This window comes from Salvelinus fontinalis, chromosome 32 (assembly GCF_029448725.1).
Source record: "Salvelinus fontinalis isolate EN_2023a chromosome 32, ASM2944872v1, whole genome shotgun sequence".
Taxonomy (NCBI): Eukaryota; Metazoa; Chordata; class Actinopteri; order Salmoniformes; family Salmonidae; genus Salvelinus; species Salvelinus fontinalis.
The window spans coordinates 36,769,709-36,797,578 of NC_074696.1; the positions used below are offsets into that span (position 1 = coordinate 36,769,709).

General features: G+C 42.9%; 1 protein-coding gene across 1 annotated transcript; it reads right to left on the reverse strand.

Moving 5' to 3' along the window:
• Positions 1–1,148: 1,148 nt before the first annotated feature.
• LOC129831219 (tenascin-X) lies at positions 1,149–27,619 on the reverse strand. The gene is made up of 17 exons (XM_055894385.1): positions 27,548–27,619; positions 24,191–24,848; positions 22,410–23,684; positions 21,821–21,936; positions 14,950–15,103; positions 14,553–14,831; positions 6,090–6,212; positions 5,847–5,990; positions 5,265–5,384; positions 4,834–4,986; positions 4,547–4,689; positions 4,295–4,427; positions 4,033–4,184; positions 3,488–3,584; positions 2,764–2,925; positions 2,404–2,567; positions 1,149–2,268 (listed from the first exon to the last, which is right to left on the reverse strand). The coding sequence occupies exons 2-17, from the start codon at positions 24,582–24,584 to the stop codon at positions 2,170–2,172; spliced, it is 3,708 nt and encodes a 1,235-aa protein (XP_055750360.1). The 5' UTR covers positions 24,585–24,848; positions 27,548–27,619; the 3' UTR covers positions 1,149–2,169.
• Positions 27,620–27,870: the final 251 nt, after the last annotated feature.

Here is a 27,870-nt window from a genome sequence, read left to right on the forward strand (position 1 = left end):
CCATAAAAAAGCCAGACTAGGGTTTGCAACTGAACATAGGGACAAAGATTGTACTTTTTGGAGAAATATCATCTGGTCTGATGAAACAAAAATATAACTATTTGGCCATAATGACCATCGTTATGTTTGGAGGAAAAAGGGGGATGCTTGCAAGCCAAAGAACACCATCCCAACCGTGAAGCACGGGGGTGGCAGCATCATGTTGTGGGGGTGCTTTGCTGCAGGAGGGACTGGTGCACTTCACAAAATAGATGGCATCATGAGGCAGGAAAATTATGTGGATATATTGAAGCAACATCACAAGACATCAGTCAGGAAGTTAAAGCTTGGTCGCAAATGGGTCTTCCAAATGGACAATGACCCCAAGCATACTTCCAAAGTTGTGGCAAAATGGCTTAAGAACAAGAAAGTCAAGGTATTGGAGTGGCTATCACAAAGCCCTGACCTCAAACCTATAGAACATTTGTGGGCAGAACTGAAAAAGTGTGTGCGAGCAAGGAGGCCTACAAACCTGACTCAGTTACACAAGCTCTGTCAGGAGGTATGGGCCAACATGAACCCAACTTATTGTGGGAAGCTTGTGGAAGGCTACCCAAAACGTTTGACACAAGTTAAACAATTTAAAGGCAATGCTACCAAATACTAATTGAGTGTATGTGAACTTCTGACCCACTGGGAATGTGATGAAATAAATAAAAGCTGAAATAAATCATTCTCTCTACTATAATTCTGACATTTCACCTACACTGATTGAAGTGGATTTAACAAGTGACCTGGTAAGTCTATGACATAGACTCTATGTCATGGAAAGAGCAGGTGTACCTAATGTTTTGTACACTCAGTGTATATGTAATAATAGAATGTTCAAATAGATCTGATTGTGGACATGAATTGCCTTGTAGTAGTGGTACTGTTTCGTTTGAGTAAACGTGCAGTAGGTGTCATCTTTGGCAATGCATTGGGAATATTTGGGGAGTTTGGTAGAGTGTTGGGTATTCAACGTCAAAAATAACTCTTTATTGTCACGCCTTGTCACTGCACAGTTTATCTTCAAGGCCTCCAACTCTATCACCTAGCTTAAATCAGTGAAAACCTCCCTTACGTACAGTACTTGCTCATAAAACGGAACACCCAGTGCTTCTGCTGCCCATGTTCCACCATTATTTTATTAGTTTAGCAGCTACCATTTGAGAATTGGGGCAACCGAAAATACAGGACATATAACCACAAAATAAGACAAACAAAGGACAAACACCAAAACTCGATAATTGCCAGTCAAGTACAAACAGAAATCTCCGTTATTCACCGCTCATTTCCACGGTTGTACCGTCACAGCCAGGGGACAGTGCATACATTTTTACAGCTTACACAAGGGGTGCCACAACACTTAAGAGTAAAAAAGAAAAGGGAAATCTCAAAGATAATCTAGAAACTGTACAATATAACATACAGATAACTGTCCTCTATACATTTGAAAAAATCGAATTGCTTTAGTCTGGAGAGCAAGGCATTGGGAAATTTTCAAACTAGCTAATAGGTGCAAGTACTGTGTATGCATGCATGAGTGAGTGTGTGTTTGCTTGTGTGCTTATGTACAGGTAACTACCCAAATAAAGCAAACACTTGAGTAAATGAGGGATACGAAGTATATTGAAAGCAAGTACTTCCACACAGGTATGGTTCCTGAGTTAATTAAGCAGTTAACATTCTATCATGCTTAGGGTATAAAAATAGCCAGTTGCCTATTATTTGGCTGCCATGGCTAGAAGAAGATATCTCAGTAACTTTGAAAGAGGGGTCTCAAAAGAGAATTGGGGGTTTAAAGGGGGTGTGTGTGTGTATGTCTCAGTCACCAGATCTCAACCCAATTGAACACTTATGGGAGATTCTGGAGCGGCGCCTGAGACAGCGTTTCCACCACCATCAACAAAACACCAAATGATGGAATATCTCATGGAAGAATGGTGTCACCTCCCTCCAATAGAGTTTCAGACACTTGTGGAATCTACGAGAAGGTGCATTGAAGCTGTTCTGGCTCGTGGTGACCCAACGCCCTATCGAGACACTTTATGTTGGTGTTTCCTTTATTTCAGCAGTTACCTGGATGTGTGTGTGTGTTCATAAACTGTGCCTTTCCCCCCTTCTCATTTTCTGTCCACCACTTTGTCATTATCCCTGAGTTGGAGGGGTGAAAGATGTTGGTCGGAGCTTCATCTCAGTGAAAGGGATGGACAAGTCCTTGCCTTTCCAGGCAGTCCAGATCACACCCTGAGACACAGAGACAATTCAGTTAGCAAACCACCCCGAACTTGTAATTGTTTCTTCTGGAATAGTTGCCTTAGATTACTTTGGTGATATAGACTCTGAAATAGTGAAATGAGGTATGAAGTCGGCTGGTATTACCTGGTGATTGACACTGGTGTCGTAGAGGCCATTAAGGTTGGCCTCGTGGCAGTTCTTGTACCACCAACCCCCCTTATAGGACATGGCACAGCGGGTGATGAAAGGCGTGGGGTCTCTGTCTCTGGTAGAGAACATGCGCGCGTTGTGGTAACTCATAGAGTCACCTACAGGGACGAAAAAGTCAGGAAGGAAGGGGACAAGGGAAGTAGAGTGGAAAGACAGATGGCAGGTGTGAGGAGGGAAACAGTAGGTGTGGAATAGAGGGATAATGAGAAAACAATAAGCGACGGGTTTAATGATAATGTGGAAGTATGCACAATAAGAGGTCAATCATTTTCAGTGGACAGATTCTGTTCATACCTGCTGTACCGCTGTACCCAGACACTTTGAGAGCATAGTTCCTTCTAACAGTGTCCACTGTGAATGCAGAGTACTTGGCAAACACTGATTCGTCCCCTGCACGGAGGTCCACACGTAGGGTCATTGGTGCCATGCTGGTTAGATTGTGTAGGTTCTCATTACCTATAGATGGACAGAGATGAGTGGGAAACAAGGTGTTAGAGCACACAGAAAACTGCTCACTACCGAGCTCCTGAAGTAAACTATATGTGTTGCCTCTAGGGGGCGCTGAAGACTTATTTTCATCAGATCTACACAGTAGAAATTAGCATGATGCCTCTCAATGTTAGAATGAATAGTGGATAGTGCGCTACTGGCGTTAATGCTCAGCCAATCGCTCAAGAAAAGTTAAAGGGTTTTGAAGAGTGATAGGCCCTCTGCTACTGCTCTTGATTGTCCTTCTGTTTGTGCACCAATAGTGCCAGTAGTCACTTTTTTCCTACCGTCTTGCCATAAATTTCCACATTAAATTGATCCTTCTCATCTGGTGTTATACTGTTTAATTTATCTGCCCAGCAACGGGTCTATTTACAGAGTTGATCTGTCATGAGGGCTTACACTGTTTACGTAAAAGTGACATAGTGTAGCTTTTGCGTTGTCATTCTAACAGTTCTGTGTGATGTAATGCTGGTGCACTGCTGCTGAAGTGGGTGAAAACAAACTTAGCGTGACGAATGACTCTCACCCAGCCAAAATTCCCCACTCAGTTCTCCAAAACCTTTGCTGTAGTTTTTCCAGCCTCTGAAGAAGTCAGTTTTCCCATCCATCCTTCTCTGGAAAACCTGTAAAGCACACACGCTCATACAGCGGACATATACCATCCATAACCAACCGTTAACTCCCTCTCATGCCAGTTAAAGGAAAATACCACTCCAAAACTATTTTGGTATTTGGTATTTGATTAGTCCAATGTTGATCCAGTCCCAAAATGTTTTGGGATGTTTTGGGTCTTCAAGATAAACTTATTTTGAAGTTGATATCTTGAAAACTTGATTGCTGACATGCAAAACATTTTGGGACTGTATCAACTAATGAAATACCAAATAGCAAAAGATAGTTTTTGAGTGGTATTTTCCTTTAAGGGACATAGCTATTATGCAGTCAAATGTATTACATTTGCCACTACTTATGCTAAATCTATTGTCTACATCTGAATACATTTTAAATAGCAATCTCTCCCTTCACCAACAGTATAGACACATGGTCCCTGACACAATCATCTTCTCTTACCGTCCAGCCGCCTCCATCAGTCACCTGGTCGCAGTAGACCAACACTGGTTTTCCCTGCCTTCCCTTGGGGAAGATCTCCACCTCTCCAGACTCATGTATCCCGTTTAGCAGCTCCTGGGAACAGTCACTTGGGAAGGCGTATCGGAGATTCCCTGACATACAAAATCAAAGAGAGAGCCTAACTTTATGAAACTGTGCTTTCGATGTATGTATTTCGTTTTGTAAAGTTTCTTTATAAAGTCAAATATATTTGACCACTTACCTGTGGTGAACTCAGTGGAAATTTTAGCAGTATAGCTCCCTCCCCTCTCCCCCTGTAGCTGCACGGTATACTTGGACATGGGATGCAGCCTGGTCAGTTTGAACTCTGTTACTGTGGAGTCAATGGTAACCTCCTGTTGAGAAGAAATAGGTAATCTGTCTAGACCAGAGTTTATTGCATTTTGTCCTAATTTACTGTCCTGAATAAAATCGAATGTGTGTCTGTCTCCACCTTTTACTCAATGTTCCTCACCTGCATCTCCTGTCCCTCCGTTTGATAGGTCAGCTTGTAGCTTCCCATGGCGGCAGAGGGTGCTTTCCACGTCAACAGCGCTGAGCGAGGAGTCACCTGACTGGCCTTCAGGTCACGCGGGACTTCCCCGTCTCCCCTGGATCCTGCCAGATGGACATGGACACAATCACAAGAAGCTCAGTTGTCAAATTAAATGAAAACATCAGCCTTCCTTTTCTGCTCGGTCTCTGGTGAGTTGATTGGTTTAAGCATTAGGGTAGTTTGAGAAGATGTGTGTGCGGACTGACCACCGGTGGTGGTGAAGACGGTGATGGCGGCAGAGCTGTCCAGGTTGCCCAGCTGACTGGTGACTGTGACGGTGTACATAGTGGAGCCCTGTAGGCCTTTCAGCTGCTGCTCCGCCGCATTGCCCGATACAGTGATCTCGGCATCATCTGACCCTTGGTTGACACAGAAACAAGTAAGCAGCGGAGAGAGAGCAGGTGAGTGGCAGGGGAGAGAGGTAGGCAGCAGGATTTAATTTATTTCTCAGTGTTTATATTGTAATGCTGTTGGGGTGGTCATAAACTGACTGTCCAATACAAATACTATGATCTCATCTTGCCTGTGGCCTGTGTGAAAGCTCCAACTGGAAAGGAAAGGCTCTAATACGGCTTGGCTGTTAAAAGCCCCACGGGGTATTGTTGTAATGGATATCCAACTTCTGATACCCCTTTACCTTTTTCAGAGCCATACACTATGACGTAACGGTCCACTGTTGCCAGTGCTGGTCGCCATAGCAGCAAGGCCTTGGTGTCTGTGACATTAATAGCCCGGAGATCCCTCGGAGGGTCAGGGACTGAGATCGGTTTGGGTTTGAAAAAAATGAAGGCAAGAGAAAGGGAGCGTTAGTTATCACAATGTGAAATCAAATCCTTTCGATACATCATTAGATTTGAATCTCATTCTTGCTAAAAAAGTATTTTGAAATTGAAGTTGAATCAGCTCCAGAATAGAGCCTCTGAGAAAATGTGAAAATGCACAGATCTTTCCCAGATCCTGCACCTGCTAGAACAATTATGAACACAGACCCCATATAAAACGCAGAGGAAACACCATACACACGAAAGTAAGAAACAAAACAAAAAATACATGTGGTTTTTAATGCTTAACTTAAATTCTTTGACCAAGACACCACCAAGGACCAGATTAAAGTGGCTGTTGATAATCTAACTTCCTATAATTTATCATCTGACAACTTCCTGTAAATTAGCATTAATCCTAAAATTGAAAGTCAACAGTATGACTGAAGTAAACGTACGTGTCACAACCAGGTCTTTAATTGCATCGCTCTCGTCCAGTCCAAGGACGGATATCACACTGACCTCATAGGAGGACCCTGGAGAGAGCTTTGACAGTGCCAGAGTGGAATCCCCAGAGTCCACCGTTGCGGAGAGAGGCTCCCCTGGAATAGAACGGGCAACTTCCGATGTGAATGCACAATGAACTGACGTGACTCAACAGCCAGGATTTTGACCCCCATGACTTTAGTGTAAGCACCTACCTTCCTGTGTGTTAGTGTAGGTGACCTTGAAGCCACTCACTGGACTTTTTGGCTTGGTCCAGGACACAGAGAGAGATGTCTCAGTCACTTCACTGAAGACAAGACCCGAGGGAGGCTCTGGACCTGGGCATGGCACGGGAATATTAAGTGTGATTGAGAGCGAAAAAGAGAAACAAAAGATAGAAAGACGAACACAGACAGAAAGACGCATGAAAACAAATAAAGACAAATAAAAACTGTAAGAAAGAAAGAATGAAAAGTATCAAGAGAAAAATGATGGACATGGAAACAGCTAGAATATATTTGAGAAAGAGAAAATGGAGACTTGAGGTAAGTCATACTACATGTGAGGAGAAGAAAGTTCAATATACCTTAAAATGTAGGTGCACTCATACTTTTCTTGTTTACTCACGCTGTTATTATTAGTGCTCCATTGAGTTTGGGTATATATGTACAGTGCAAACATATATACAGTATACACAGTACAGCATATACTAAAACAGACAAAGGTGTCACTGTTAAATGCAGATGTTGGACCCTGGAAAGCAGCAAGGGAAAAGGATGAGATATTAATGTTGAGCTGGTCTTTTGATCCTGAAAAAAAAGAAGTTGGCAGGAAAGAGAAAAGTTTAAATGGTTATAACAGAAGACAAGAAAAATCGAAGAGATGTTGATAACAAATACATACCCCATATTATTTTAATGCAAGAATAGGAGAGATAAAGCAAGATAAGGATAATTTCTAAGGAATAAGAAATGTGTTGACCAACAGATTTTCAACCATGAGTGAGCAGAATTCTGCCATAATGATTCCAAATACCATTTGAGACCTCACCCTCTGAAAAAAACAAAAAGAACTAGCTAATCGTTAAAACCTTGTTGAATTTAGTTCTTTAAAAAAAAATTTTTTTACAAATACATTTAAAAAAGACTCATGGGATTAAAATCTGTACATTTCACGCTTAAGATCAGGAAAAACCATAGGGACCAACCATGGTCTTACCCTGGGTTTTGTGAGTGATGAAGGGAGCCAATGAAGGTTGCTGACTTAAAGCTTACCCTAAGTGAGAGAAGATCAGACCAGCAGTGAATGGCGGTTGTAGCTGAATGGTCTCATGAATATCAGAGTAATTTTCATTAGTACAGTGCCTTCAGAAAGTTTTCATACCCCTTTACTTTTCCCACATTTTGTTGTGTTACAGCTTGGATTTGTATTGATTAAATTGAGATTTAGTGTCACTGATCTACACACAATACCCCATAATGTCAAAGTGGAATTTTGTTTGTAGAAAATCTTTGAAATTAATAAAAAATAAATCATCTGAAATGTCTTGAGTTAATAAATATTCAACCCCGTTGTTATGGCAAGCTTAAATAAGTTCAGGAGTAAAAATGTGCTTAACACATCACATAAAAAGTTGCATGGACTCATTCCGTGTTCAATAATAGTGGTTAGCATGATTTTTGTATAACTACCCCAGTTCCTGTACTCCACACATACAATTATCTATAAGGTCCCTCAATCAAGTAGGGAATTTTAAGCACAGATTCAACCACAAAGACAAGGGAGGTTTTTTAATTGCACGCAAAGCAGGGCACCGATTGGTAGATGTGTAAAAAATATATATACAGTGTCTTCGGAAAGTATTTTACTTTTTCCACATTTTGTTACGTTACAGCCTTATTCTAAAATTGATGAAATAAAAAAAATATCAGCAATCTACACACAATACCCCACGATGACAAAGCAAATAACAGGTTTTTAGAAATGTTTATAAATGTATAATATTTGCATAAGTATTCAGACCCTTTGTTATGAGACTCGAAATTGAGCTCAGATGCACCCTGTTTCCATTGATCATCCTTGAGATGTTTCTACAACTTGATTGGAGTACACCTGTGGTAAATTCAATTGATTGGACATGATTTGGAAAGGCACACACCTGTCTATATAAAGTCCCACAGTTGACAGTGCACGTCAGAGCAAAAATCAAGCAATGAGGTCGAAGGAATTGTCCGTAGAGCTCCAAGACAGGATGGTGTCGAGGCACGGATATGGAGAAGGTTACCAAAATATCTCTGCAGCACTGAAGGTCCCCAAGAACACAGTGGCCTCGATCATTCTTAAATGGAAGAGGTTTGGAACCACCAATACCCTTCCTAGAGCTGGCCACCCGGCCAAACTGAGCAATCGGGGGAGAAGGGTCTTGGTCAGGGAGGTGACCAAGAACCCAATGGTCACTCTGACAGAGCTCTAGAGTTCGTCTGTGGAGATGGGAGAACCTTCCAGAAGGACAACAATCTCTGCAGCACTCCACCCATCAGGCCTTTATGGTGGAGTGGCCAGACAGAAGACACTCCTCAGTAAAAGGCACATGATAGCTCGCTTGGAGTTTGCCAAAAGGCACCTAAAGACCTTCAGACCATGAGAAACAAGATTCTCTGGTCTGATGAAACCAAGATTAAACTCTTTGGCCTGAATGCCAAGCATCATGTCTGAAGGAAACCTGGGAAACCTGGGAAACTAGTCAGGAACGAGGGAAAGATAAACGTAGCAAAGTACAGGGAGATCCTTGATGAAAACCTGCTCCAGAGCTCAGACTAGGGCGAAGGTTCACCTTCCAACAGGACAACGACCCTAAGCACACAGCCAAGACAACACAGGTGTGGCTTTGGGACAAGTCTCTGAATGTCCTTGACCCAGTCAGAGCTCGGGCTTAAACCTGATCGAACATCTCTGGAGAGACCTGAAAATAGCTATGCAGCAACGCTCCCCATCCAACCTGACAGAGCTTGAGAGGATCTGCAGAGAAGAATGGGAGAAACTCCCCAAATACAGGTGTGCCAAGCTTGTAGCGTCATACCCAAAAAGACTCAAGGCTGTAATCACTGCCAAAGGCACTTCAACAAAATACTGAATAAAGGGTCTGAATACTTATGTACATTTTATATTTCAGTTTTTTATTTTTAATAAATTAGAAAAAAATCTAAAAACCTGTTTTTGCTTTGTCATAATGGGGTATTGTGTGTTGATTGATGAGGGGGAAAACATATTTCATCAATTTTAGAATAAGGTACAGCTAACAAAATGTGGAAAAAGTCAAACGGTCTGAATACATTCCAAAGGCACTGTATATATCCCTTTGAGCATGGTGGCATTATTAATTAGGCTTTGGATGGAGTATCAATACACCCAGTCACCACAAAGATACAGGCGTCCTTCCTTACTCAGTTGCCGGAGAGGAAGGAAACTGCTCAGGGATTTGATCATGAGGCCAATGGTGATTTTAAAACCGTTAGAGGTTAATGGTTGCGATATGAGAAAACTGAGGTTGGATCAACAACATTGTAGTTACTCCACAATACTAACCTAAATGACAGAGTGAAAAGAAGGAAGCCTGTACAAATTCCAAAACATGCATCCTGTTTACAACAAGACAACCTAAGTAATACTGCAAAAAAATGTGGCATAGATAGTAACCTTTTGTTTGGGGAAAATCCAACACATTATTGAGTACCACTCTTAATATTTTCAAGTATGGTGGTGGCTGCATCATTTTATGAGTATGCTTTTCAACGGCAAGGACTAGGGGATTTTTTTAGGCTAAAAAGAAAAAGAATACAGCTATAAGAACAGGCAAAATCCTAGAGGAAAACCTGGTTGTCTGCTTTCCAACAGACGGTGGGAGACAAAATCACCTTTCAGTAGGACAATAACCGAAAACACAAGGCCAAATCTACACTGGAGTTGCTTACCAAGACAAATGTGAATGTTGAGTGGCCTAGTTACCGTTTTAACTTAAATCGTCTTGAAAATCTATGGCAAGACTTGAAAATGTCAGTCTACTGTAGCAATGATCAACAATCAACTTGACAGAGCTTGAAGAATTTTTAAAAGAATAATGGGCAATTATAGTACAATCCAGGTGCTGGACAAAAAGACTCAGTTGTAATCGCCGCCAAAGGTGCTTCTGCAAAGTATTGATTCAGGGGTGTGAATACTTATGTAAAAGAGATATTTCTGTATTTCATTTCCAATAAATGTGGTCAAATTTCTAAAAACATATATTTAATCCATGTTGAATTCAGGCTGTAACACAACATGTGGAATAAGTCAAGGGGTAGGAATACTTTCTGAAGGCACTGGATGTGCTTAACACATGGATGTGTTTGGGTTGACATACTGTCCATGTACACAACGGAAAACACAGGCTGTATATGACATGTCGTATATGGACCAGGGAGGCTATGTAATCACGTGTTTATTGTGTAAGGTTTAGCACTGTAATGATTATATATTAGAGAGTATCCCTCAACATAACCTACATTTTGAAGATGATGAACTCATGCTCACATTTGTTTGATGGGATGTGCTTCAGATAGTTTCCCAGTTAGCAACAGCCCATTTCCCCTGGGTGTTTTGGCAATCATACCTGTTTTTCCACAATGCACCCAGTATGAACAATACACATCACAGTTGCACTAATCACTGCACAACATGGTATAAACAAGGGGTTAACATGAAATACAAATGATTAGCACAGATGCATGATTATTTGGTCATTGCATATTTAAGCAATAAGGCCCGAGGAGGTGTGGTGCATTTGGCCAATATACTACAGCTAAGGGCTGTTCTTTTGCACGACGCACCGCGGAGTGTCTGGATACAGCCATTAGCCGTGGTATATTTGTCATTTACCACAAACCCCAAAGGTGCCTTATTGCTATTATAAACTGGTTACCAACATAATTACAACAGTAAAAATCGATATTTTGTCATACCCGTGGTATACGGTCTGATATACCACGGCTTTCAGCCAATCAGCATTCAGGGCTCAAACCACCCAGTTTATAATTTGTAATTAAAGCTTTGGATTTATTTACCATTCCTTTAATTAAAAGCTCTTGGTTCTCAAGGACAAACCAAAATAAACACAGCTCACGGTATCAATAAGCAGATGATGCAAATTAACGACAGACATGATGAAGTACTGTAATTCAGGAAGTTACAGTATCAAGAGTGTGACAACTCTTGAAATGGATATGGATCAAGCAGCTGTGCAAGTGTACCTCACCTAAAATGGTGTGAGGATGTATCGGCATCTAACTTGGGTCTCTTGAATAACTTGCATAGTTCAAAAAAAGAGAAGTCCTGTGCTTGAACAATGAGCTAATGAACCCTTGTAGTAGTTGGTAGAGATTTAACTATGGCCAGTACCTGTGCTTACGATGAGTCTGTGAATTTTGGAGCGTAGTCCGGGACCCTTCCCAAATACGGACAGGGAATAGCGTGTCTGTGGATGGAGATTCTGGAATGGGAATGAGCGAGCCGACCCTGGAAGGACTTTGGAGAACTTGATTGTACCCCCGTCACCAACTTTAGCCATAGTATTACTGTTGCTGTTCTGTCTCTGGTTATCACTTTTGCTATTGGTAACAGGGTTCTCCTCCCCTCCCTCTTTACCTTGACTCACCCCATTTCACTTTCCTCCTCACTATCCTCCTCTGACTCACTCTTCCCTTCCTCCACTTCCTCTTCCTCCTCTTCCTCCGCCTCATTCTTACTTCCATGCTCTTCCCGGGTTACTATGAAATTTCTGTACATCCCCTCTGGTGCTTCCCAAACGAGTATGAACCCTCCTGAGGTTATGCTTTGAACCCCCACTGAGTTTAGAGGCTGGCCTGTTTTTCCAGTAGTAGTGGCATCTGATCCATTTATCTGGTTTGGTCTGTCTGTTAAATCAGCAGTCTTACTCACTTGGCTCCCTTTGTCATGATGACCTGTTTTTGAATCTTGGCTACTTTGGCTCAAGCTACCGCTATTTCTAATATATGTTTGACCTTCTGCTATTTTACTAGCTGTGGTATTTGCTCTCTTGATGAGAGTTTCAGGCTTAAGGTCTGTGTTTGTGTCATTCTGGCTGGTTCTGTAGGTGCCCTGCTCCTCCGGTTGAGTGGTGTGGACGATGATGCCGTTGTCTCTGTTTGTCAGTTTAGGTTGGAAAGGTCTGCGTATGGGACCTCTTGATGGATGCTGAGGGGGTCTCAGGTTTGTTCGTGTCCTCTTTTGGAATGGTCCCATATTTGGGTGTGAGCGGCATTGTTGGGTCCCCTTTAGAGGTAGACGGTGTGAGGGTGGTGTGCCGCCCACTGTCAGAGTCTTTGACTTGTTTCGTTCAGTTCCAGACGACACCACGTCAGTTGCCCTGTCTGCGTCTGTGCTCATACCGTCCTCTGTTACTGCAATACCATTCTCTGCCACTGCAGCATTTTCTTCAGTAGAGTCTGATTCCTCTGAAGTGGAGGACGATGATGAATAGCCTTCTTTGCCACTCTGTTCTGATTCACTGGATGATTTTGGTGCCCTCTCTGGCTGAGCATCTGGATGGAGGGTTGAGGATTGGGAAACAGGCAATGTCTTTGCAAACACCACTTGTCTGCCAGTCATGGGTTGACCCATACTGGTCTTTGATTCATTTAGTTTTGTGGGAGCTGAAGAAGGTGAACATGTCCTGTTTCGGAATGGTCTCATATTTAGGTTTGGGCGGTGTTGGTAGGGCCCCTTTGGAGGTAGGCGGTGAAAAGGTGGTGTGCCGCTCACTCTCAGAGTCTTTGTCTCGTTTTGTTTGGTTCCAAACAATCCCATGTCAGTTGTTTTCTCTCCATCTCTGCTGATACCCACTTCTGCAACTTTATCTTTATCTGAGTATGTTGTTTTTGAATGTCCTGTTTCAGACACTTTTAGGGCCCTGTCCTCTTTTTCAGCAAAACCCTGCTCTGTTGTGGGTTTACTTTGAACTATTGTGCCATCCACCCTCCCCCCAATGACTCTCTCTCTGCAGGTCACATTGACTTTCCTGTGTGTCAATTTAATCTTGTTGACACATTTCTTCCCGTTCAGGTGAACAGTAGTATTTGTTTCTGATGTGGTTGTAGGCTCCAAGCCATCTGTCCCTTGCCCTGGCTCGTTTGTTTCAGTCTCTGTACCCATTTTCCTATCAGGTAGGTCCTTTAAGCCGGGAATCACTGTTGGTTGTTCAGAACCAAAACTCGTAGTGGCATTTTCAGGAAGGATTCCAACAGGATATGTCTTTGTCGAAGTTCCATCTTTTTCTCCAAGTGGACTTGTCTTCAGCTTAGTGTTTTTCACAGTTATAGCTATAGTCCTGTCCCAAACAATGGGATTTTCTGTTTTAGTGTCAGTTTTTAAGGTCTTCTTGACCTTTGACCCCACCAATGGATTTCTGCTTGAAGGCTTTTTCAGAAGACTGTGACCCACTCTCCTCCCACCCTGGCTTACACTTGTACCATTAAAACGGATAGAGTCTCCAATGTATGGCTTCCTGGGCAAAGTTATTCTATCACCTGGTTTATGTACAACCCTGTATTTTGTGTTGACAAGTGGTCTTTTACTGGTTGTAACAGATGGGTCCTCTTTGGTTCCATTGGTGCCTTTGACTGTTACAGAGCCTGGTCCACTCCTATTCTTTCCACTCTCTGGTTCTTCGCCCTTGGCCTTTGAGTAGTAGATGGCCTTCACAGGCTTTGTATTCCCTGCTGGGTCTTCATGGCTTGCTACTCCTGGTGCTACCTGCATGGTCACAGTGTCCATGGTCACCCTGGATATTGTCTCTGTGGATTTTCCTAAAGGCACGAAGCGATCATTTGGAACCAAAGATAACTATTTTTTTTTGTTGATCCGACTACAAGAGGGAAGCACTGTTAGATCCAAATGGGAAAATCAAAAAGAATATCTTTGAACTGAACACTTTGAATTATCCTGTTTTCCAACAACACCTGCATTGACATTAGTGCAATAAATAGTTGGCCTATGTGCTGTCCAAACCTGCGGGGAGAAGTGGAAAGAGTATTACATTTGGTCATCAATACAACCTTGCCTTTCATTGTTCGGGTGCTGAAAATGTCAATGTTGTGAGTTAAGTGTGTGCCGCTACTGTCGAGAAAGAGAGAATGAATAATGAAAATGGAAATATATTTTACAAAGAGAGATCAGGTTAGCTCCAGGAGCAGTCTTTATATTGTACCTCTATTAATTTCAAGCTATTTTAATTTCACTTCCAATGACCTGCTCTATTGAAAAATGACGTGTCTAGACATGTTAACTTTAGTGGGATAACAGTTCACAGGAGCAGGGCTGGCCGCTCTTGCATATTCATTCACATTGCCAGGGAATCCAATTTGTTTGAGAGATTTCTCTCTCTTTTAAACATAATGATGACTTTCTCTTTCTCTCCTCTTCTTCTGCTTACTTCACAATTTATTTGTTGTTTCATGACTGTATAACTCTTATCTTAAAATATAGAATTATTTTATGGTCTTCATTTCCAAATAAACTAATAAAGAATATGGCCTATAAATCAAGATTGCTTCTTATACAATCTAGTCCCTGGATTTTTTCATATGCAATGTAGTAACTAAAGTAAGCCATCCAATAAAACTCACCAGGAGTGACTTGGACTGTTGCTGGCTTGCTCTTGATCCCGCCCTTTTCAGCCACTAGCGTGATGTCATACAAATGTCCTGGGTCCAAACCGTCAATCTGGGCAGAGTCCCTCTCAGGGGGCAGGGTTAGGTCTTGTCTTCCCTTGGCTGTTCCGTCTGTCTGATTGGGTGCAACAGTTAAGCGATACCTGTCGATGTCTCCTTGCGATTGTTCCCATTGGACAACTGCAGATGTTGTGGTTGTCTTCACAACTCGAAGGTGTGTGGGTCCAGAGATAACTGGGTGGTGGGTGGGGGGGAAAGCAGTGGGGGAAAAAACGACTTAGCATTTATATCTATTGATAACCAAAGTAACAGATGCTAATAAAGGGATACAACATGTGGTTTCCTGACTCACGGGTTGTGAATTCTGTTGTGCTCTCAGTGCTCATTCTCCTATTTATTTCTCCCTTGATTGTCACCACGTACTCCTGCCCGGCCGCCAGTCCTGTTTGGGTGTAGGTCGTGAGCTTCCCTCCAACTTGAGATGTTATCTGTTGATCGCCCTCTTTCTGTGTGGCACAGAAAACGATACAGTTCATGTTAGAACGGGCATCAGGAGGAATATGAATAATTATGATGAAATGGTCTACTGGTATTTCAGTTAATTTTCTAAAGTAATGGTAGTCAGAACCTGTGTTAAACATTATTTTTGAATGGGTGCATGTACTGTATGCTTACCAGCAGGGGGAGTAGGCTAATTTACAAATTCTGTCATGCCGAAGCCTATATTCAGATATTTTGGAAACGTCAACCGAGCCAACTCTAAATTAGCAACTGGACTCAAATGTATTGTCCACAATGGGGCCTCACAATCACATTACTACAGAACTCAACAGCTATGCAGTACAACATCATCAGACAAAATAGAATGATGTCTCTGTTGGGAATTATAACTTGGGTGGGCAGCTTTTCTTTATATTATTATTTTCTTGGCAATGAGATAAACAGCCTCATATTCCAATGATGCAATAGTAGTATTGTGAAAGTATTTCATTATTAACATATATGGGAAATCCAGTAGCTCACAAAGCTTTGAGAAATGGTGTCACACAAATAACATTACAGTATACACAGCATCTGGCAACCCCACTCAACTATAGTCAACCATTCATGTTCCAACTTTCACAATATCCTTTATTGGTATGTGATCATTTGAAAAACCAACTTATAAAAGATGCTATTAAAACAAAAACAGTATCAGGTTGTTATTCTTCAATCTATGTATTGAAAAACGGCAGTATTTCCATTCATTTAAAAGCAGTAGTTTAAGGGTTTACTCAATTACTCCAATGTGGGGGTGTTCTCCAAGTTTTTCTCCATTGTGTAATATATTTTCTCATATGGGAAATCGGACACAGCTGGGTTGCCAGGTTGCCCAGCATTGATCTTCAGTGTCCGTGTGTCATATGCCTCTAATTCTTTCAGCAGTTATTTCAAGAGATGAGTGTGTTGTGCTTTATCTTGCACAATGTGGGGTTTGCTCCCCATTTGTGTACGTGTGTTGTTATCTGTAAACATGAGATGAATGTGTATCTCCCTTATTCATTCTCTTCTGCTATGTGTCACAGCTGCTGACCAATGAAGTCATTTCTCTGATCAGGGCCATGTTTTTGACAGTGTTTATGGCTGCCCTAGCAACAAGCATCCCACATCTGCATCTTTTCTTCTTCCTTGCTGCCCACTCACTCTTTCTCCCATTATCCTTCCCTTGACTTTCTCCTTTGCTCATTGTCCTCATCCCTAATTTTCTCTCCTCTGTTCAGTTTGATGTATTCCCTGTACAAGGATGTTCTCCCTTCCGCCATATTTCTTCTCACACCTACCCCTGTCATGTATGGAAAAATAGACTGTTTCCCTTGTTGTTGTTTTGGGGAAGCGTCCTGGTGCTGATGCTGTGGCCAAGCGTCACTCTACTAACCCACAATAGTCTCTATATGCTGTTTTTCTCTCTCTTTTTCGTCTGGAACCCTTTTATGAAGAACAATAATCTCATTCACACATTGAAAGAATTACATTAAGTAGGAAAAAGAGGGGAGTGGGATTTGTGCTAGGTTGTTTCATCTCGGTACAATTTCCCTACCTTTTCCTCTAGTACTCTTGCTTGTCATTAAGGTGTTTCTCTTTGTTACAGTGTTGTAGATTTGTCTTTTAATGACATAGATACTGCTTCTCAAGAGTGCTTGTTTCTGCTCTAATAGCAAGGTCCAACAACATGTGCATGATGAGTACCAATCCAGTTTGTCATTGTGTAAGTCTGACATCACCTCTCTGTGCAGATTGGGAGCATATGTTTTATTAAAGCTCCAATGCAGCCATTTTTTTTACATTTATCTCAAATCAAATCATTTCTGCGTATCAATTAAGTACCTTTCTTTTCAATTTAAATTGTTAAGAATACACAAAATTAGCTTCTTAGCAAAGAGCAATTTCTCAAGCAAGAATTTTGCTAGGACTGTCTGGGAGTGGTCTGAGGAGAATGGAAAACTAGCTGTTATTGGCAGAGAGGTTTGGAACTCTTTCTTATTGGTCTATAAACTAATTTACCGCCAGGTGATATCTCAAACGCCATCCCACATTTGAGTAATTTAGCAGACGCTCTTACCCAGAGCGACTTACAGTAAGTAGTGAGCGCATACATCTTAGTACTTTTTCATGCTGGTCCCCAGTGGGAATCAAACCCACGACCTTAGCATTGCAAGTGCCACGCTCTACCAACTGAGCCACACAGGAGGACCAAAAACAGGTTGAAATTTAAAGCAGTTTTTTCAAACAGCTCTTACACTAAAAGAGCATTATCATCATTATTATTATTCCAACCGCATAGTGTGGAAATATATATAAAACACGGGGAAAAAATCACGTTTTTGACTACACTAGGCCTTTCTATGGACAATTACAGTGGGACATTTGCACACATGTCCCAAATATTGTATTAGATCATAAGAATGTACACTTTTTTAATACATAGTGTCCAGGCTACTGTCTGTTAACTGAACTGGAACTCAATAGGAAGTTAAGCATCCAGTACTAAATTACATGATTCATGTAGTGCAAATCATTGAAACACTAAAAACAGCCTATACTCAAAATAAAGTGTACAAAGACAGCTTTGAATGCAATTGGTAGCATATGTCTCTGTGAATTCACTGGAATTCATTTATTTCATCCATTAGCTACCTTTGATATTGGAAACTGGATTTCATCTCTTCAATCCACGTATTGATACCATGAGCTGCTGAACAAATTGAACACAACAACACACTTAAAATATGATGTCCTCCATTCTGTGGTTACTATGGCTGTGAATCCAACCATATACAGTTGAACCAGTATATAATGATATAAGTTGAACCAGTATATAATGATATAAGTTGAACCAGTAAAAGCAAACCAGTATTTACTGAGGTGACCGTTTGTTAACGCCAAACGTCATTAAGTAGAAACTGGCAAAATATCCACTGCTAATTCTTTTGGCAAAGCATTTGAATATCTGCACATTTACAGCATCTATAAACCATGTTATGTACTCCAATAGTCCACTAATGGGTTATGCTCAGTGAAACTCGTTTTTTGCCATTTGAAAGTCTTCAAAGGCTTCGTGAAATGAATGACTGAATAGAAATTGAAAACATAATAATCTGTTTCTGACATGGCCTGAGGCTCCCCTGCCACTAACTGTTGCGTATGGACTCACCTTTCATTTGTGTGATGGACCTCTGCTGCTCAGCTGTCAAACTGTGGTGTGCTACTGTTCTCAAGGTCAACCTTTTTGGATTTATTTATTTTGGGATGATTTCCACTCTTTGGTATAGAAAATGAAGGGCTCTAACGAATCCATATCGTGGAGGTTCAAGGTAACAACATGATTATAATTTCAAGGCAATGTTTCGGCGTTAGCGGAGACTGCATTCACGGTAAACGCTGTATACACTGACATAGCTCTTTCCATGACGTAGACCGACTAGGTGAATCCAGGTGAAAGCTATGATCCCTTATTGATGTCACTTGTTAAATCCACTTCAATCAGTGTAGGTGAAGGGGAGGAGACAGGTTAAAGAAGGATTTTTAAGCCTTGAAACAATTGAGACATGGGTTGTGTATGTGTGCCATTCAGAGAGTGAATGGGTAAGACAAAAGAAGTGGCTTTGAGCGGGGTATGATAGTAGGTGTCTGGCGCACTGGTTTGTATCAAGAACTGCAACGCTTATCGTTGTGTGTATCAAGAATGGTCCACAGGGGCCTCCCGGGTGGCGCAGTGGTCTAGGGCACTGCATCGCAGTGCTAACTGCACCACCAGAGTCTCTGGGTTCGCGCCCAGGCTCTGTCGCAGCCGGCCGCGACCGGGAGGTCCGCGACGCACAATTGGCATAGCGTCGTCCGGGGTAGGGAGGGTTTGGCCGGTAGGGATATCCTTGTCTCATCGCGCTCCAGCGACTCCTGTGGCGGGCCGGGCACAGTGCACGCCAACCAAGGGGGCCAGGTACACGGTGTTTCCTCCGACACATTGGTGCGGCTGGCTTCCGGGTTGGAGGCGCGCTGTGTTAAAGAAGCAGTACGGCTGGTTGGGTTGTGCTTCGGAGGACGCATGGCTTTCGACCTTCGTCTCTCCCGAGCCCGTACGGGAGTTGTAGCGATGAGACAAGGTAGTAATTACTAGCGATTGGATACCACGAAAAATTGGGGAGAAAATGGGATAAAAATAAAAAAAAAAAAAAAATTAAGAATGGTCCACCACCAAAAGGACATCCAGCCAACTTGACAACTGTGGGAAGCATTGGAGTCAACATGGACCAGCATCCCTGTGGAACGCTTTCGACATCTTGTAGAGTCCATACCCCAACTAATTGGAAGGTGTATTAGGAAGGTGTTCTTAATGTTTTGTTCATTCGGAAAGTATTCAGACCCTTTGACTTTTTCAAGATTTTATGTTACAGCCTTATTCTAAAATTGATTAAATTGTTTGTTTTTCTCATCAATCTACACACAATACGCCATAATGAAATATCACATTTACGTAAGTATTCAGACCCTTTACTCTGTACTTTGTTGAAGCACTTTTTGCAGCAATTACAGCCTCAAGTCTTCTTGGGTATGATGCTACAAGCTCTGTCAGTTTGGATGAAGAGCGTCGCTGCACAGCTATTTTTAGGTCTCTCCAGAGATGTTTGATCGGGTTCAAGTCCGGGCTCTGGCAGGGCCCCTCAAGGACATTCAGGGACCTGTCCGGGAAGCCACTCCTGCTTTGTCTTGGTTGTGTGCTTAGGGTCATTGTCCTGTTGGAAGATGAACCTTTGCCCCATTCTGAGGTCCTGAGCACTCTGGAGCAGGTTTTCATCAAGGATCTCTCTGTACTTTGCTCCGTTCATCTTCCGTTCATCTTCCCCAGATCCGTTCCGTTCACCCTTCCCCAGATCTGTGTCTTGACACAATCCTGTCTCGGAGCTCTATGAACAATTCCTTCGACGTCATGGCTTGGTTTTTGCTCTGATATGCACTTTCAACTGTGGGACCTTATATAGACAGGTGTGTGCCTTTCCAAATCATGTCCAATCAATTGAATTTACAACAGGGATACTCCAATCAAGTTGTAGAAACATCTCAAGGATAATCAATAGAAACAGGATGCACCTGAGCTCAATTTCGAGTCTCATAGCAAAGGGTCTGAATACTTATGTAAATAAGGTATTTCATTTTATTATTATTTTTATACTATATATTTGCTAAAATGTGTGAAAACAAGTTTTCGCTTGGTCATTAAAGGGTATTGTGTGTAGATTGATGAGGAAAATGTTTTATTTAATATATTTTAGAATAAGGCTGTAATGTAACAAAATGTGGGAAAAGTCAAGGGGTCTGAATACTTTCCAAATGCACTGTATATGTACATATCTACCTCAATTACCTCGTACTCCTGCACATCGACTCGGCACTGGTAGCCCATGTGTGTATATAGCCAAGTTAACATTACTCATTGTGTATTTATGCCTTGTGTACATTTTTTCTATGATTTCTATTTTTTCTCTCCCTGCGTTGTTGGGAAGGCCGCACAGGTTAGCTCTTCACTGTTAGTCTACACCTGTTGCTCATGAAGCATGTAACAAATAACATTTGATTTGTTTTGAAGGCAAAGGAGTCAATGTTTTTTCCATGGCATGTTTTAATCTACTGTATGTCATCCTTGAATTCCCTTGGGCTCTCAGGGAAATGTTAGGCAAACATTTTGGGGATTTGTAATGGAAATAACGCAGCACCATGACTTTTCAACATGACCTTAAATTTGCCCCCAAAACAAGTCTTAAAACCTGGGATGAGAACTGGGCTCCGTGCCATGAGACCATTCTCAGCTAATACAGTGAGCTCCAAAAGTATTGGAACAATGACACGTTTGTTGTTTTGGCTCAGTACTCCTGCACTTTAGAGGGTATTTTCATCCGTATCGGATGAACCGTTTAGAAATGACATTACTTTTTGTACACAGTCCCCCCATTTTGGGGGAGTTGGGGTGGCAGGTAGCCTAATGGTTAGAGCGTTGGTCCAGTAACTGTTGCTAGATCGAATCCCCGAGCTGACAAGGTAAAAATCTGTCATTCTACCCCTGAACAAGGCAGTTAACCCACTGTTCCTAGGCCATTGTAAATAAGAATTCCCGATTAATTCAGGACTATCCGCAATCATGGTAGCATCCACATTAATGTAGAAGTTCTTAAAAACATATTATATTCTTATTTACAATAAAATTGACTCCATAATGACACACAATACTTGATTTACCATTCATTTCTATTGGGCACAAAATGATCTGAAACACATCCAAAAGAAACAGCAAATGGATCCAACAAGTTTGTAGAGTCACAAGCTTGATGTAATCATTGCGCGCTAGGAATTTATAAAAATTCACTTGTGTTTATTAAAGTAGTCAAAAGTTTAGTGTGTATATAAGTGAATTTGTCCCAATTCCTTTGATCCCCGGAGGGACGATGTACAAAAAGGGCTGTCATTTCTAAACGGTTCACGCGGTATGGATAACAGCTGACAGTCTGTACTATAACCTCCATAGTCACTGTATCCTTTCAAATCCAAAGTGCTTGAGAACAGAGCCAAAACCAACAACTGTTGTCTAACAGTTGTTTCTCAAGTTCAGTTTCCTTTGTGCTTTAGTTAGGACCCAGATTCACAGCTCATGACTTCTTAAGAGATTGTGAGTAGGGTGTGTAGGGTGTTGTTACCTGGCTGGCGAAGGTGATGTGGTAGGTGTCATACTGGACTGGAGGCGGGGTCCAGTAGAGGGTAACAGAGGATTCTGTGATGTCCTTGGTGTTGAGCTGGGACACACCAGACATGGCTAGAGACACGGGAGGGGTTAGGTACTTCATTACAGTCATTCAAGCCAGCAATGCCATACAATGTTTCCTTGCATTAGCTAAAGGGATTTACAGTGGAATTGATTTGGAAAGCAATAAGGCATCTTTTTGCGAAGCTGCCCCCCCCCCCCCCCCATTTAACATTAAAGTCAATGTAAAATACAGAGTCCTATTTCCCTAAAAGGTACAGGCCCATTAGTCAACTTGTGTCAGCGTCTCAAGCTGCAACATATGGTAGTGGTCTACACACTGTAAGTCCATACGGTACTTGAAAGCATAGCGTGGCCTATATAACAGTATGTGGAATTGGATAGAAGGGAATACTATATTCCACACACTATGATATATTAACACTGCCCTGTGGCTAATACAGTACGCACTCTTTTTCACTGGACAATATAAAAGGCTATTGCAGCCTTGAGAGAGTTTTATAGAGAATATTTGGATGACTCACCGGTGCCACAGTCAGCTCCAGTGAACCCAGCTTCACACTGGCTGCAGTCCGGGGGGGCGAAACCACGGCGACACACACACCTCCCCTTCACACAGCGCCCTTTGTTGCTGCAGTTATCGGGACAGCCCTTAGCAGCGCAGTCCTGCCCAGTGAAGCCCACTTCACACACGCACTTCCCGTTCACGCACCTTCCCTTGTTGCTGCAGTTATTGGGACATGCTTTGGCGGAACAGTCCGGCCCCGTAAAGCCGCTATCGCAGACACATTGGCCGTTCACACACTTTCCACGGTTGCTGCAGTTGCCAGGGCAGGACTTGGTGGAGCAGTCTGGGCCTGTAAAACCGCTATCACACACACACTTACCGTTCACACACTTCCCCCTGTTTTTGCAGTTTCCAGGACATGCCTTGGTGGAGCAGTCTGGGCCTGTGAAGCCAGTGTCACACACACACTGCCCGTTCACACATCTTCCCTTGTTGTTACAGTTTCCAGGACAGGACTCTGAAGAGCAGTCTGGCCCTGTGAAGCCAGTGTCACACACACACTGCCCGTTCACACATCGCCCCTTGTTGTTACAGTTTCCAGGACAGGACTCTGAAGAGCAGTCTGGCCCTGTGAAACCTGGGTCACACACACACTGCCCGTTCACACATCTTCCCTTGTTGTTACAGTTTCCAGGACAGGACTCTGAAGAGCAGTCTGGCCCTGTGAAGCCAGTGTCACACACACACTGCCCGTTCACACATCTTCCCTTGTTGTTACAGTTTCCGGGACAGGACTCTGAAGAGCAGTCTGGCCCTGTGAAACCTGGGTCACACACACACTGCCCGTTCACACATCTTCCCTTGTTGTTACAGTTTCCAGGACAGGACTCTGAAGAGCAGTCTGGCCCTGTGAAGCCAGTGTCACACACACACTGCCCGTTCACACATCTTCCCTTGTTGTTACAGTTTCCGGGACAGGACTCTGAAGAGCAGTCTGGCCCTGTGAAACCTGGGTCGCACACACACTGCCCGTTCACACATCTTCCCTTGTTGTTACAGTTACCAGGACAGGACTCTGAAGAGCAGTCTGGCCCTGTGAAACCTGGGTCGCACACACACTGGCCGCTCACACACTTCCCCTTGTCATTGCAGTTGCCGGGGCAGTCAGACAAACTGCAGTCGGGTCCACTGAACCCTGGGAAGCAGACACACTTGCCGTCCTCACAGCGTCCCTGGTCACTGCACTCGTTAGGACACTCGTCTCCCTCCGGCTTGATGGAGCACCCTGCACCTAGAGAGGGGGTTCGGACAGACGCAGAGTAAAGCAGTAAGACACTACAGCGTATTGATATTTTGAACCGATTAGTGGATACACTATTGGTGCTGTCGCTGAAAGTGTCCCACATTAAGAGAAGGGTGGAGAGCTAGATAAGGAGGATTGTCTAAGATCACATTGGGCAGCAAGTTAGAGCTGGACCTTGTCCTATACTTGCTTTGATTGGCCGAGCCCGTTAGCAGAGTCCTCATTACTCAGGTTAGTTAGATCATATGAGCATGGCTGTAGTCTGCCAGTTCAAAATGTCATTATTATCATCGTTGAGGTTAGTGATGGATAGTTTGTAATATTCATGTGAGAGCTGTGTGTGTGTGTGCAACCTGCGTGTGTTTGTGTGTGTGCTCAAATGAGAACCAGTTGGGTGATTCAGTGAGATGGGAGGTGCTATGAGGTGCTGCCGTGTGATGGTTAAAACGAGACTCAGTTGGTCAGTGAGTCACCTGGCAGCAGTCCTACTGTACCTTTACTCTGCTGGGACGTGCAGCAGCCCCCCTCTGGGCCTCCACACTTCTCCCTCAATGATGACACCTCCTTCTCCAGCCTCTCCAGACGGTCTCGCAGGGCAGCAAACTCGGGCTCGCACCCGCCTGCGCACGACCCCGGAACCAGTCGGATCCGATGGGTAAGGACTAGAGCAGAACCAGGCTCAAGGTCCAGTTCCTTGCCCTGGGTCTGACTGGAGTCCCCCTGAACACACGCCTCAGAGATCACTACTTTGATTGGCTGCCCGCCACCCTCTGGCTTTGTGTCCCTGGGTGCCCTTTGACCCCCAGGCTGCAGGCTCTGGGAACCTGATGGGGTCAGGAGGGCAGGGCAGGTGAGGAGCAGGATGAGGAAGGATGGGACAAGAGACATTTTTGGCGGGAAGCTGCCTTCAGGTGGAGGGGGAGGGCAATTGTCTTTGTTGGTTGAAGAGAAACTGATAGTAGATCACTTCAAAAAATGACAGTTTTCAAGGAAAGGCCGGGGCAGACGGATGAACTCTCTGCTGTGGCGGTGCCTACAGGTCAAGGGGTTTTCTCATCAAGAGGTTGTCTTATTCATGGGAATCTGTAGAACCGTTGCCTCAAAGTGGAGGATATTCAAAGACTCCCTTGCCACTGTATCCCAAAAATTTCCCTAGGAAACAAGGGAGTTAAGAATAAACATTCCCCTGAATTTATGTAAGAACAACAACTACAGTGAGCTGGAATATAATTGTAGTTGTTTATGGCGGGATTGTGGAAAAAACATGTTTGTCTTGAAGACTATTTCAATATACTCCGCGACCAGCGTTCCTATTTTCCTACAGCAACGTGGTTGTGGCACGTGTCGAACCACAGACTGATTCTGAACAGTTTGCCATTCACTAACAGCACATTATAAGGATGGGATTCAACCCAAGGCCCAGTTGGTGTCGGTTAGGCTTGTGTTTGGACAATGTACAGCCATGCAGGATAATGTGGTTTACCGGTGGGACCCAAGAAGGTCACTATCCTCATTCCAGTAGGGGGTTTGGATGCAAGTGTCTGACCTGGAGCCAGAGTCTCAATCCATGCCACGTAGGCCAGAGGCAGTGTACCCACAATCCCTCCCTCTCTCACCTGACTGAACCCTAACCAGCCTATCCTCAGTCCTCTCAGCAATGGCATTTTTCATACCTTCTGTGTATCACAATATGGAAAGCCATGGCTGCCCTATCACCAGCCTAATGCCTCGACCTACTATATGTCCAGTAACCTGTACTATGTATTTTCTAAATTAACCAGGTTGTCACAACCTACCTAAATTCCCCAGAATTGATAAGCACAAAAGTGGATCCTGTTCAAATGATCTATGTGCACAAACAGTACAGCTCAAATGGCATTCCTCTCAATGCATAAACCAGGCCCTGCCTTTCCCAACCTGGAAATGCAGGACCATTCAACAGCAGCATAACGTCATAGCACCTAGAGAGTTGAGTGAGGGATAAAGATAAATATATAGAGATTTTTTAAAAATGAGGGGGTGAAATGGTAGTAAAGCAGAATAGGAAACAAAGTAGCAGCGGGAAACGACAACAGGTTATTCAATTTTCGGCAGCCTGCAAAAAGCTCATAAATCGAGGCCCTCCGAGGGCAAGTATCTTGTCAGCATGAGGAGACTCACAGATACTCATCACTCAGGGATAGATATACTCAGTCCCTCAGAGCTACACTGCCTCCAATCCCGCGAGGCTATGAATCTCAGGGTTTACAATCGTATAATATCTTTGGCACGGGAATACCAAAACTTCACAACAGCCTTACTCACAGTCACAACATATGGCTAACATCACAGGGGGAGGAAGGAAGGTAGGAAGAAGAGGATTAGGCAGAGGAAAAAACACTGAAGTGCACCTAGCTTCTACAGTGATGGTTGCTACTGCGGAGTTGACTAAACTCAACTCCATGGTGAAGGAAGTTCTGATGAACTCCACCAATGGAGTTGAGCAGAGACCAGGCTTTGTGGAATTTAGCTCCGACTACATCGGCCCGAGATCAATACTTCAAAACATTTCAATTATGAAACGCTTACCCTGTACCTATGTTTGTCCTCTATAGTTTTGTGCCTCTCTTTGTTTGCTGAAATCCATACTTTTTCAATAAACGTTAATCAAATACAACCACCGACTGTTTGATTGTTTCTGTTTCTCGAAGATGGCAACTCAGCGCAAATGCCTAGGTCTCCAAATACCCATTGTCCAATCGGATCACACAGTCTAGGCCTAAATCATCTAAGATTAAATAGACACATGCGCATTCACACTGAGTTGCCATCTTCGAGAAACAGAAACGAGCAAACAGTCGGTGGTTGTATTTGATGAACGTTTATGGATTTCAGCAAACAAAGGAAGGCACAAAACTACAGAGGACAAACATAGGTATAAGGTAAGCGTTTCATCATTTTCATCATTTGACGGCGGCGAATCGATGTAGCCGGAGCTGAATTCCATAATGCCTCGTCACTGCTCAACTCCATTGGTGGAGTTCATCAGAAATTTCCTTCACCATGGAGTTGAGTTTTGTCAGCTACTACTGCGCCTACTGCCACCTCTGAGTGATAGGTAGCGTAGTGATTTTAACAGTGAAGCTGCTCTTTCCATCTCTCTGGGATTTCCATCCTGGTCTGGAACTCAGTAGTAGACTCAGAATACTGATATCAGCCAACAGTTTCCTTATTAATACCTGTCACAGCTGGTAATAACACTATAGTCACAAAATAAAGCAATATATTTTACAAGACTTCTGTCTGCAGAAATCTTAGTCAAATGCACTCTGAAGTGTTTTCCAGTTGCTTTGCGTCCTTTTTGGGCTTTTGCACCATCTTCCCACAACCCACCTCCCTCTCCAGCTCTCTCACATTCGAGCACACTCATACACACATTAAAATTTACAATTAAATATATATTTTTAAATGCCTGTCAATACACCAGGGTAGAGTGGTTTTGGATTGTATACTGGATGGGGATTGCATTATTTTGTATATTGGCATTAGTCCCGCACAACCTTCCATTGATGTCTACATAGACACTGTGAAATACAATACATATATATAAAACATTTACAGGCCAAGGTCATTTGGATTCTATCCAACCTATAACATATTTACAACCATTATTCAGTACTTACACGAATATGCATCGCTCACAACTGCACAAATGTACATATAGGATGATCAGATAATAATGTACTCTGCTCTACTTTTTAAAATTAATATAACAAATGATTTTTTGATTTATTCTTATTGATAGGCATTTATTGTCAATATTAATTTTAGAATAAAAGAACGTAATGAAAATACAAATGCATAGGGCTTACCTGGATAGACTGTACCTCTCTCCCTGACCAATGTCTGTCAGTCAGTCCAAAGCTCCCTCTCCCTGCTCTTGGAAAGCTCTGATTGACTGACCAAGAGAAAGGGAGGGGGGATAGGAGAGTGGGAGAGAGAAGGAAAGAGAGAGGGGAGGAGAGCAGTAACATTTTCTCATACTTCAAGAATTTTTCCTCCCTCTCTCACTTCTCTCTCTTCTACCTCTTTTTCTCTGATGTAATTCTATGTGCTTTACGGGTCCCTTTTGGGCGGTGGATTTCGATGGAAAACATCTGAATATTTTGATGTTTTGAACGACTGGGACCAATCT

Bases quoted from the DNA above. Each gene is read 5' to 3' on its own strand.
- LOC129831219 (XM_055894385.1), bottom strand. From the start codon at position 24,584: ATGTCTCTTGTCCCATCCTTCCTCATCCTGCTCCTCACCTGCCCTGCC. The intron at 15,104-21,820 runs GTAACAACACCC...TGTGCCACACAG, and splicing joins ACATCACCTTCGCCAGCCAG to AAAGAGGGCGATCAACAGAT. The intron at 2,926-3,487 runs GTGAGAGTCATT...GTCCATCTATAG, and splicing joins GAGTGGGGAATTTTGGCTGG to GTAATGAGAACCTACACAAT.